The 13,066-nt window shown below is 36.8% G+C and overlaps 1 protein-coding gene across 1 annotated transcript in view; it reads left to right on the forward strand.

The window, feature by feature from the left end:
• Positions 1-685: 685 nt before the first annotated feature.
• LOC145660579 (F-box only protein 31-like) overlaps positions 686-13,066 on the forward strand; it is a 38,103-nt gene continuing 25,722 nt past the window's right edge. The window contains exon 1 of the mRNA XM_081725813.1: positions 686-2,501. Coding sequence (XP_081581939.1) covers positions 1,282-2,481 — 1,200 coding nt within the window. The 5' untranslated portion in view covers positions 686-1,281 and the 3' untranslated portion in view covers positions 2,482-2,501. The remainder of the gene's footprint in view (positions 2,502-13,066) is intronic.

The following is a 13,066-nucleotide window of genomic DNA, read 5'->3' on the forward strand; positions in this document are numbered from 1 at the left end:
TAAGGCTCAGTAAGTTTATCAAACACAAAGCGTATATTTTACAAGTTTTCGTTTTGGAAAGTTTGTAATGATTTGTTGAATATATTTCCCTCAACGATTCATTTGCAAATTAGGGTCTTGTTCCTTAAATGTTTGCATGCATGCAACTCAAAAGATATATTTTATTTTGCGATTAAAAAAAAAATGTATTGTGGCTCTGAGGTACTTTTCGTAATGGTTTGCGTCGATGAATTGCAAATTCTGCATTTTAGTTTCCGATAATAATCATAGCAGTTAAAATTGATTTTTGTACGTTTTGTGTTGTTATACTCCGTAATTTTACATAGACTTGTACTGAATAAAACCATAACTTATTATCAATTTATCGGTACCAAATGAGGCATTATAAAAAGGGGTTAAAATGCGTTGAAAATTGAAATACTGTACTTCAATCAAATCATAGTTTGCCAACTTTGCATGTTTTTTTTCGAACGATTCACTTCGAACATTCTAGATTTATATATTGTACAGTTGTAGATTAAAAATAAGTTATCTTAGAAGGGAAATGTAATGATGTCTGTAAATCAAGATGTAACGAATGACGATGTGGTTGATCCTGTTGAAAATATGCTGAAAAAAACAGGCTGTATTGAATTGCACCATAGAGTACAGGTAAGGTAATGAAAAATATGTACGTGATAATACAGTGTTGCCTGCTCAGTAGAGTTCATGAGAGGAGTAGTTACGTCAAGTTATTACGTAATGATTCGTGCATATTTTCGTTATTATTGAAATTAGTTGTTTAAGGTGACTAGAAATGTAATTTGCGAAAAAAGGACGCTTATGAATTGGGGAATACCTAAACGTGATTCCCAGTTTAAGTTTTGAGCGCTGACAGTGTTTTCAAGTTACAAAATAAGCAAATACGGGTAATAACGCATTTTATAGCCTTCAGAAATTGCAAGCACCCAAGACCATTCGAAAGTTCCTAAACAGTACTGGTATCAAAAATTGCTATATATATGTATGATCGTTGTAACGAAAGAATATAAAATTTGCTCTGATAATTTATATTTAGAATAATAATTACTGGATGGTATGTTCATTTTTGCTTAAAAACTGGACATTTAATCGTATTGTTGCAGAGAGAGAGAAAAAAGGACAGCAGTTGAAAAAAGGGACTCCCAGCTACAGCTGGACGTCTTGTCAGCGTACAGTTTGTACTAGGCGTAGCTAGGCTATTGTACAGTAAATTTAGAAACACCATCAAATAAGGAAACATTGAAGTAGATATTCTGATACATGGATAGTGAAAGTAACGGTGTCACGAAATCAGTAACGTTTGAAGAGTTACCCCTTGAAGTACTAGCAGAGATATTTTCGAAGCTAGATGCAAGGGATATTTCTAGTGTGTCACGTGCATGTCGCAAGTTCTACGAAGCATCTCATTTAATTTCTATTTGGAAGCACCTTTGCAAAAGAGACTATGGACTTAAGTGTTCTAGTGAATTTGCTGCAGAAGAGTTTTATATTAAAGTATTACACAAATACGGCAAATTGTGTGGTTTGTGGCAGCGGGACTTGTATCCATATGGAGGGCTAATACAAGTGAAGATTGAGGGTAGTACAATTTTGGGAATAGAATTACTTCCTCCGAAGGACCCTCACATCACCTATCCATTGAGGAGAAGGAACATATTTTCAGTTGCACTTGATAGCGATGGTGAAGTGAATGAAATTTGTTTGCAAGGAACAAAAGGTAAGCATAAGTGCAAAATAACATCCGGTGAATTAACTTCCGGGGAAGAAAAATTCATAATTACCTGCTTAGAATCTTCAGATACTACTGAAATACGACATGATGATAACTCTGAGTTAGTCAAATGGATTCGTGAAGAATCAGATCAAGAGCTTACGCATGATTATATTTTGCTAATGGACAATAAATATAGGGCATGTGCAGTTCATACGATGCAGCTAACACGTCTTCATGTACCATCAGGTGTTTCAAATATAATTCAGCCTGGACTGTTCAAAGGCACATATTCATTGCATGGTTTGGAGCTTATACAGCTTCGATATAAAGAAGACGGAAAGAAAGTGGAAGGCATCAAAGTTACAGGAGATCCGAATATACCTGCAGGTTGTGTTACGTTTACTGCTAATTTACTATGTCCGATGCATTTGACATACGAACAACAAGAGGCAATTGATAGGTTGTTAAGTATTACTCCTCAAAGACGAACAGAATGTACTGCTGCAAATATGTTCGAGGATCAAGTATTTCGTATTCCTGTGGATTGCTATGAAAGATACAGTGACGTACCGAAGACATGTAAAGCGAGATTTCATGGACACGGACAAATAGCTGATGATGGTTACAATAATGCATCATATACACCTGGTCATTGGATAGTATTCAGCTCAAACTTGTTTGGATTTTTATGGATGGAACTATGCAGCCTCAGCATGTATCACCGAATTGAGGAGGATCTCTCCTAGTGCAGTCCACAGTTGTTCAGGTAAGTAGAAATACGTGTATTGACTAGTTACACATAATTTTGTGGGGAAATATGTAGAAGTGTGAAGCCTTCCAAATAGTATTAGCTCATCCCATTAGTAATGTCGGGTTTTCGATTTCCGCTGCAGTGATGCCATCTGACAAGCGAATACTGAAAAAGACGTCACGTGCTACGCTGTATTATATAGGTACATCATTGGGCAGTAGTGTATAGAAGAACGCCTCCACGTTTTGGAATTATAAATTTTACCAGGGATATGCAGCCAACGCAGTGGCATGAAACTTCAATGCCGTATATGGTCAGAGTGCTGTGGATGGACGGAAATGTCAGAGGTTTGTGACTAGTGATACCAACCTCACCGATAAGCTACGAGGATGTTACCGATGTCGTGCAAGCAGCCTTGGAGGCAGATACAATGCAGACGGTGAACTAACCAGTGAACTCCATGTCATCCCTTTGAGCCTTTACCTGCAGAACTTTGGGAATAAAATCGTTAAATGGGAACTCTATACGTTAACGCCTCAACATAAACAGAAGCGAGTGAGATTGCAGTTCCCAGCTCACACGTCTCAGATGTGTCATTTTTAGACAGGAGATGAAAAGTGATTGGTTATCTAAAGGGGGAGGGGGACGCAGGAACTGCCAAAACAGGACCTTCACTGCTGCAAAGTGATGCTGAGTGTTTGGTGGGATAATCTATTCTGAGCTCTTGTTACGTAACCAGACAGCCAATGCAGATGTCTACTCTCAGCAACTTGAACACCTACCTACGGACTACATAGTTGGAGAAACATTCTGCTTTAGTTCATCACAAAAATGTTCTTTTCACAGTGATAAGACTCGTCCACACACGACAAGAAGGACTTGTGCTAAGATCAAATAATATGACCGGGAGAAAATCCCCCACCCGTCGTTTTCACCAGTTCTTGCACCAACAAACAACTATCTTTCTCGCAACCTGGAAAATTACCTTTCCGGGATAACACTGCAAGATGAGGATGATATGCGACGAACAGTGGCCCGGTTCTTTGCCTCTAAAACCGGTAATTTCTTTCAGCGGAGAATTCAACGTGTTGACAGGTGACAGTGTTGTAGAGTCCGATGGAGACTAATTTTCTGACTAACAGTACTGTTCCAGGTAATTTATCGTTCCTTTCCTCATGCTGCAAAATACAACATAACTCATGGGATGACCCGAGAGTTATATTTTTTAAAATACGGTACTTCGTATATTAAAAGTATTTCAGTTGATGTTGAGCTAAAAGCGTGTGAAGAGATGAATATGATTTAATACTCTGAGGGCCTTGAAATTCGATACTCGCTAAAATTGTCGAAATTATTTCTGTTATTTGCAATACAAAAATGTTAGTAGAAGTAAGAGTAATTATTTATTTGCATTGTTCCAAGTGCAGGCAGAAGGCTAATTAAAACTAAAAACTTCAACAATGGAAGAAGAAAAAAGTCAGCCTGGCTCTATATTAAAGATACTATGATAGCATTTGTGTATAAAGTCAGAATAAATAGTTTAGGAATTTGAAACCCAACCTCCTACTTAAAAGGCGAGAATGTCAGTTGTTCATAAAAAGGCTTCTTAAAAAAGAATGTCCTATAATATCCATTAACTAACTAACCCTATGGCCTATGGAATCCGAAGGTTCAATGCCGCGTTCACAAAAGCTCTCCACTGACTTCTATCCTTAGCTAAATGCATCCAGTTTCTACTTTGTTATCCAATCTCTGCGAGAAATATCTTAATATTGTCCTCCCATCTGCGCCTAGGTCTTCCTAATGGTCGTTTTCCGATTGGTCTTCCAGTCAAGACTTTGAATGCGTTTCTACTTTCTTCCATTCTAGCTACATGACCCGCCCACCTAAGCCTCCTATACTTGATGACCCTAACAATGTTGGGTAAACTGTATAAATTATGAAGTTCCCGCCATTCCCCATCCCCGTTCCTCTTGGGTCCGAATATTCGTCTCAGAATCTTGTTCTCAAATACTTTCAGTCTATGTTCTTCCCTCAGAGTAAGCGACCTTGTTTCGCTACCATACAGAACAACAGGCATGATTATCGTTTTGTATATTTTAAGCTTCAGGTTCCTCGACAGAATTCGCGACAAGAGATTTTGAACCTAATAGTAATACGAATTCCCTGCTTTTAGTCGACATTTAATTTCTTCGTGAATATGATTTTCCTCTGTTAATATTGATCCTAGATATTTGAAACTATCCACTTTATAAAAACTATTATTTAATATTTTAACGCATCCATAATTTGCTGTATTACGGTCCCGACGCACTTCCATGTATTTAGTTTTCTCTGCATTTACTTCTAAACCCATGTCCCTGCAAGCGTTTAATAAGATCTCTGCATTTCTTTCAATTGTTCTCCTATCATCCCCTATTAAATTTACATCAGCATATGCCATAACCTGGTGAATACCGTTCAACTCTAGGCCCTGGTTGCTACCTTTGATTTTCCTTATAGCGTATTCCAGAACAAAGTTAAATAATAATGGCGACAACGCATCTCCTTGTTTCAGGCCATTTTCGACGTGAAAGCTCGTGGACAAAAATTTTCCTGCCCGGACTCTACTTTGGGATTCACTTAAACATACCTTAATTAATCTAATTAGCTTTCTCGGTATTCCAAGTTCTGTAGGAACGTTGTATAATGTTTCTCTCTTAACCGAGTCGTACGCCTTTCTAAAATCAATAAATAGTTGATGTACCGGGCAGAGTTGGCAAAAACCATGGTTTTTATTGGAAAAACAAAAAAAAAAATCGTTTTTTTTTGGTTTAAACCATTTTTTTTTTTTTTTTTTTGTTTGTTTAAATAATTTACTCTATGTATTTGTATTAGACATGGACAGAAATTAGTTTGTTTCGCCTTGGTGTTGTTATGCAACAACAAGGTTATGCTGTACATCCAAGAGAAGTTGTCCATTTGGACACGAAACCGGGACTAATTGGTCACAAATGCGATTGCCGACTCACTGGTCACAAATGCGATTGCTGACTCACTCACAAATGACTCCTGATAAAAATACGTTGTATTTATCTTTACATAGCCGTACTTGTTAATATAATTGTCAAGAGTCATTTCAAAAGGACGAAAAGATAAACAGTTACACAAGTAGTATTATATATAAATCGGGAAACTCCCGCCTTAGCCATTGGAAAAATCCTGTTATTACTTTAAATGTGTTTGTATGTAAAATTTTAAGGTCAACATATAATCACTACGCTAAAACTGAGATATTAAATTACAAATTTGATATGTAGATATCATTCAATAAAATTAAAACAAAGTCAAATCCAAGTTGATGTTGGAAGCTACGTAGGCAGTTGATAAATTTTGCCAATTTCTATCAATAAAAGGCAAGCTTGACTTCTTTATAAAACAACAGGCATTCATTCAAGTAGAAATATATAATTTGGTTTCATTTCGTATGTTTAGGCTTAACATCCTTATGAAATACCAAGGTTATCACGGAGAAGACTTTCGCTTAACCTTTATTTTACGGCTTGTCAGTACACTGCCAGAATAGTAAATCCGTTCTTTCCCGCGTGTCACTGTACTGACACAGGCGAAAGGTCTACTTTGACCCATGAGTACACCGGTTGAGAACCAACGTTTCTGGTTCCTTTCACTATGGACTATCTCTTCATACAATAAGGCACATCATTTAAAAAAAAAATATATGTGCTCGCGGGTCAAAGTAAACCTTTCGCCTGTGTCAGTACAGTGACACGCGGTAAAGAACGGATTTACTATTCTGGCAATGTAGTGACAGCCGTAAAGTAAAGGTTAAAGGAACGCCTCGAATCGCTACTTGGTTTACATTTGACAGATGGGTTCTGGTTTGACCGAGCATTGAACACGGGACCCCTTGATTAAAAGCTGAAAATTAGATAAACGTAATGCGGACGGTTTGATATGTGGAAACGTCACCATTAAGTTCACACGATTTAAAGCATTTTTCGCTTTTTTTTTGGGGGGGGGGGTTTAAACCAGTTTTTTTTTAATCTCCTTTTCTCCACGCACACTAGTTTTTGGTTGCGTGTTAAGTAAATCGTCAAAGAAACTTTCCATCTTATTTAAGATGCTATTCGTGTCAGTGAGAACTGTACCGTCAGCTTTCTTTAATATATAAGCACGAGGTTGATAGCCATTCTTAAATTCGCTGATCCCCTTACACATGTTCCGGATGTTTTTCTTTTTATTATTATCTTCAATACTTAATTTTAGCTTTCAAAAAATCGCGCTTCTTTGTTCTAAAAGTTTTGGAAGTTCCCCGCCTGATATCTGCGAAATTTTGTGTAGTTATTTCATTCGGATTTTGTAGCCAGCGTGATTTTGCCCGTTTTCTCTTCTCTGTTAGTTTAATGCATACCTGGTCGAACTATGGTTTGTTCCTACGTATTTCCGCGTGTCCCAGTTTTTCTTTTGCTGAAATTTTAATGCTATCTCTAATTTCAATCCAGATATCCTTAACACTAGTGCACTCTGAATCCTCTAAAGCCGAGAATCTATCCGAAATCCATTATTAGACCTATAATATCCATTATTAGACGAAAAGGGGAAAAAATGGAACGTTTATAAAATAATTAATTTGGTTGAGGAGAGGGCATAGATGAGCGCCAGATATTTATTCTCATACCGTCTGTATTATGCTAAACTACAGGTTTGAAAATAATGATTACAAGAAAACTCGAGACTCCTTTTCTTTTGTAACTTAGTAAAAAACTGAAATGAAATCTTTGAACTTTACGTCCCACGCAGTGTTCAAAGTAGAAAAAAAGCAGAGGTGGTATGTTTTATTAACATTTTTACTCGACATACCGTCTATTTAAATGTTGAAATACAATTAGGGTGTTTAGCCTAAAAGATTGCATTTCTGTTTACACAATGGCTTAGAATCATGAAGGAATTTCTCCGTAGTTACGGAGGGGCATGGAGAGGCTTTGACCCTCAACTTTCTGAGAAAACTGAAAAAATATCCCCTTATATTGTATTACAGAGAATTATACATGAAAAGATCAAAAATCTTGTTTTTATATTGACAATTTTAAACAATTTTCCACAGGAGAACTCGGACCACTCACTCGACTGAAGGTTATTCCAGACCCCCGGAAGGTCCGCCTCACCAGCAGACAACACCTAAATCCACCTATGCTCAAAATATGGCAATGCATTAAGGCAAGAAGAAACATACATACATAAGAAAGAAACAATTGAATATGGCATAACAAAATATAAAACGCTTAATATAAAACAACAAATTTAACATAAAAGATTTAAGCAAAACATTTTTTTTCATTGCTTAAACTGTATTTTTCTCGTAAATACCAGACTCAGTTATGTATTTCTTTGTGAGACAAAAGAAGTTCCGATGAACTCATAACAATACTTTCCGATTTCAGTTTAAACGAGTCGCATCTTCAATACACTGTCTTTTATTTGGATTGGGCCCATAGTCTATGACTCATTCTTTTCTGCTATATGGCCCTTACCTACAACCAACACGAATTCTTGCGTAGGAACAAGGGGCGAACTTCTTTGTAGACATCTCGTTAGAAATAAAAGTATTAGGAAAAAGAAAATAAAAATGTTGGTGTTGCCAACTTTTAAAATCTTTGATGTGCAAAGCTATTCGTCAATGTATAAAAATGGATAGTCTCCCGTCTTTTGCGCATGAATGAGGAAATATTAACTCCGTGACTCGGCAAAAGATTCAAAAGGGGTTGCGCGACTCTCTCAACAGAAAATCTCTCTTTTTGTTATTTCTACGAGGTGAGATGACTAAGGTAGGCTATTTTTGTTGTAACATGTTAGACCAATGATCTATTTTCAATCTATTATTAGAAAAGAAAAATAACTCCCACGTGGATCTAGAAAGGGGCGCGCTCCTCCCTCAAAAGTCAATCCTGCTTGGCCATTCTTAATTTTTTTTTATATATACTATTACCATATATATTGAGCACACAAAACAAGTTTTCAAAAAATTTCATTCCCAGCCCGTTTGAGACTGGCGCTATTTTTGTTGAGCAGCGCATATAAAATTAGTGACTTTGGAGACGTTAGCGTAAACTTGTTGTATATTTTAGGACCGGATTAGTCAAAAGCATTGCAACGAACACCATTTTCGTCAATTTTTTTTCTTCTCTAATTGTGTCGCTTAGCGTGAAAAGCTTTAATTAAACCTTAATATATGAAAATTACTCATTAATTTTAGTATTGAAAATGAACAAATGACATTTTTAAGAGCTTAAATTTATAATGAAGAGGTAGGATATCAAAGTTTTTGTTATTACAAGTACATACGGTACAATACCCACTATAATTACAGGAAGAATATTGATAATCGCTTCTGAAGTTTGTGAAATTTTTGAAAATTCTTAACTTTGTTCACAGTCAAATATCAAAGTTGAAATGTTACTATCCTTTTCTTGTATATAAATGTACACTCTGTAAATATATATAAGTATAATATGTAGAAGTCACACGAGAAATATCATACTTCAAACTCGGCAAAAATTACAAAATTTCAATTTTTTTAAAAAATCGTAGAAATTATACGGAACATTTATGTTCTTACTTCTAGCTATAGTGAGTATAGTACCATTTGTACTTATGATTTAAAAAAAAAAAAAAAATGATATTCCATACCTTCATAATAAACTTCAGGTCTAGAAAGTTACATTTGTCCACTTTCAGTAGTAAACTTCCGGAGTAATATTTATTTATCAGAGTCCAGTTAACGCATTTCATGCTACAAGACAAAATTAAGCATAAAGTGCTCAAGAAAATAGTGTCGATTACAATGCTTTTCAATAATTCAGATCAGACATAGAAGTTTGCGTTAACATCTCCAAAGTCACTAATTTGATTTGCGCTGCTCAACAAAAATGGCCGCAACTTACAAATAGGCTAGAATTAAAATTCTTGTGCTGCCACTGTATATGATAATAATAAATTTAAAAAATGAAAGAAAAAAATAAATAAAGGTGGTCAAGAAACGTTTTGGATCACTTCATATGAATTGACCTTCAAGAGAAAATATTACCTTTCCTGTGTTATTTCCACAGACGACAAACGTATTTTTTGACAGTATATGAAACCAATAATCACTGTGCAACAGTGAATTTTTTTTTTTTTTACAGAAATTTAAATGGTCATCCTTTATTGATTTTTGGGCGCTGAACATAAAACTGACAATAAAAATGTGCTCCTGGCTAAGATTTACTGGTAATTACACAATTTACGTGTTACATATAACGCTATAATAATGAAATTGTAAAGGTAAAAGTCTCAAAACATTCAAATGATTACAGAAATAAAAATAGCTTTTCTTTATAATTTCTTGGACGCTGAACAATAAAATGACAATGATAATATGCTCCTAGCTCAGATTTAGTGGTAATTGCGTAATTTACTTTTTGCATATAACGCTATTATAATGAAATTTTAAAGATAGATAGATAGAATAGGGGGGTTAATGGGGACGTCAGCAACGAGGCTATATGTCCCCGTCACGATTGAAATTTTAAAGGTAAAAGTAACAAACATGAACATAATTATGGAAATAAAAATAGCTGTCTCTCATAAATTTGGACACTGAATATGAATATCAAAGATATAACGTCCTCCTGCTACACTATCGGTGTAATAGCACTCTTAACATTTTGCATATAGCGCTACAGGACAAGAACTGTATTGGTAAAAGTTACGTAAAGTATCTGTTTTAAACACACCGTCTTTTTGCTTCTTTCTTGTGAGTAACATCTGGAGCATCTCTTGGAATCATCTACCAGAAATCCGTTAACATTGAAACTGACCACTTTCCTTTGTAATGTTGTTCCATCACAGAAATGTCCTTGTGAAATCGCTCTGCTTGCTCGTCACTGAAAGACTCACAATTCACTGGAATGACATCAAGGTGGGAATGGAGGAAGTGCATTTTGAGTGACATATTACACCCAAGTTTCTCGTAGGCAGATAGCAATTCTTCTACTAATTCTTTGTAATTTTCGGCTCGGTGGTTGCCCAAGAATCTGGTACAAACATTGCGGAAACAATACCACGCATGGAGCTAATCAGCACTGAGAATAGATTCAAACACCTTGTCTTGCAATAGCTTGCGCATTTGCGGACCAATAAAAACTCCCTGCTTGATCTTTTCTGTACTTAGATGCGGAAACTTTTGGCACAAGTATGCCAATGCACGTTCATTCCTGTTCATGGCCTTCACAAATGCCTCCAGGAGTCTAAGTTTGATGTGCAATAGTGGTAGCACAATACTTTGTGCAGGGGTGCCCACAAGGGGGGGCTATGACGCAAACTGCGTCATTGAAATATTGTGGGGGGGTTAAAAATCCATATAAATATATTTGATGGGGGGGGTAAAATTAATCGAAAAGAAGATTTTTTTCATGGAAGAACACCTACGGATAGACAATTGGGGGGGTGCGTCATGGACATAAGGGGGGATGGGCACCACTGCTTTGTGGGTTCACGAGAGGTACATTTGATTTTTTTTTTCCGCCTGGCAACAAAGCTGTTCGTCGCGGCCATTCCTTTTGAGTGTAATGGACATTCTTTGCACGACTATCCCACTCACATATGTAACAACTGTACTTTGTATAGGCACACTGTAGACCAAGCAAAATTACGATCACCTTAAAATCACCACAAACTAATCACTTGTGTTCACGATATTTTTTAAGATCCAGAACGCGTTCCAACATGGGATAACTTTCTTTACCTAGCGGTGCATAAGCAACAGGGATTGATACTGATATCTCCTTACTGTTGTACAGAAGCACAGCCTGAGGCTTGTTTTGGAGGCGTCTATAAACAGTCTCCAGCCTTCTACTTTGTATGAAATCTTCAGTTTCTGCATCAAACCTGGAACATCATTGCAATATAGTAACTCATCAGTGCAGCAGAAATATTTTGCAAGATCTTTTTGACGATCGCGTAGAGTTGATACCCTAACTGTATCCTCCAGAAGGTTCCACTACTGTAACCTAGATGCTAAGAGCGCAGCGTTATTCTTTGGCAGTTCCAAATCTCTAATCAGGTGATGAAGCTTCTCTTGTGTGAGTTGGTGTGGTTCAGGATAGTTGGTTTTTGGCTAAATGAAGAATCAGTGTCACTGGTATGTGGAACAGGTTCACCTTCACTTTCATTCTCTGTATCACTTTCCCTCGGAATGGTAGCCGGAGGATCGGGAACAGGCAATCCTTCTCCATCAGTCACTGGACGAATGACAGATGGAATTACTGGGTATTCGATCTTCCTCTTCTTCGTATTTACACCTTTCTTCAAGCAGGGTAGCATGCAAAAGTAGCAGTTTGTACTATGGTTTGTTGGTTCACGCCAAATGGCGGGCACAGCAAAGCGCATGGAAACGTTCTACCCATGCATCCAGGCATTGAGAGTAGATGAACAACTCGTACAACAAACGTGAGGAGCCCATGATTTATCCTGGTCTCCAACACGACACCCAAAGTATAGTAAATATACTCTTCGCACTGCAGCAGTCAAGGGCCGCTTCCTGGAACCAAAAATCACGTCAGCAGATATGTATCACACACTGTCCACCAAATTTTTACAAACGCGGAGCATTGCTGCACTTTCCTTGAATCACTGACATTTCGCAATGAAAACAATATGTACAACAGCGATACCGTCCTCACTCACTACTTTCAAACTGCTGGTAACTGCTGGTAACTGCAGTAACACAAACAGTCTGCCAAACTACTGCTTGAAGCACGCTACGAATACGATTAGAGACGTTAACTGGAGCTAGTTTCAACTTGCAATCATTGACTCACGTGACTTATGAGACACTTGCACTAGCTGTTGATAACGTACAACGTTGCCAAGTCGAATATGCAGCAAATACTTGTCAAGAACGACACTTTGTACCGCGTAAAACAATAATTTCAAATCATGTACTTATAATGTCCCATAGCGTTGCATGCAAAATATAAAACGCTAAATTACTCAGAAACCTGAGTCAGGAGAGAATTTTAAGTGCGATTTTCACGTTCTGTGGCCAAAAATCAATAAAGAACGGCTACTTTCGTTTCTGTAAAAAATAAAAGGTGCAAAAATGTTGAACAGTGTAATCTGCTCTCAATCTATTGTTAGTACAAAATAACTAATATTCGCAAGTGTTACAGCAGGTAGTATTACCTCCCTCCATTTGGGAGCTTTCTATCATTTTGCACGTGAATGGAAAGATATAAATCTTCCGTAGTAGAGTGGCGAATCTAGGAGTTGCGCGCTCTCTCAAGAGAAAATATAACTTTTATGCCATTACAATGAGATGACTAAAATATTTTTTTGTCAATATATTATACCAATAATCTGCTTTCACTCTATTGTTAGTACAAACTAGCTAATATCTTCAAATGTAAGAAGTGGTTATATTTTGCGTGCCCTCCGAACCTTCCATGATTTTGCGCGTGAATGAGAAAATATTAACCCTGTAGCTCAACGACATATCCAGGATTATTTGTCCCTCTCAAGGTAAATATAACTGCGTTATTTCT

Source organism: Thermobia domestica, chromosome 9, assembly GCF_964235325.1.
Source record: "Thermobia domestica chromosome 9, izTheDome1.hap1.1, whole genome shotgun sequence".
In the NCBI taxonomy this organism is placed as follows: domain Eukaryota; kingdom Metazoa; phylum Arthropoda; class Insecta; order Zygentoma; family Lepismatidae; genus Thermobia; species Thermobia domestica.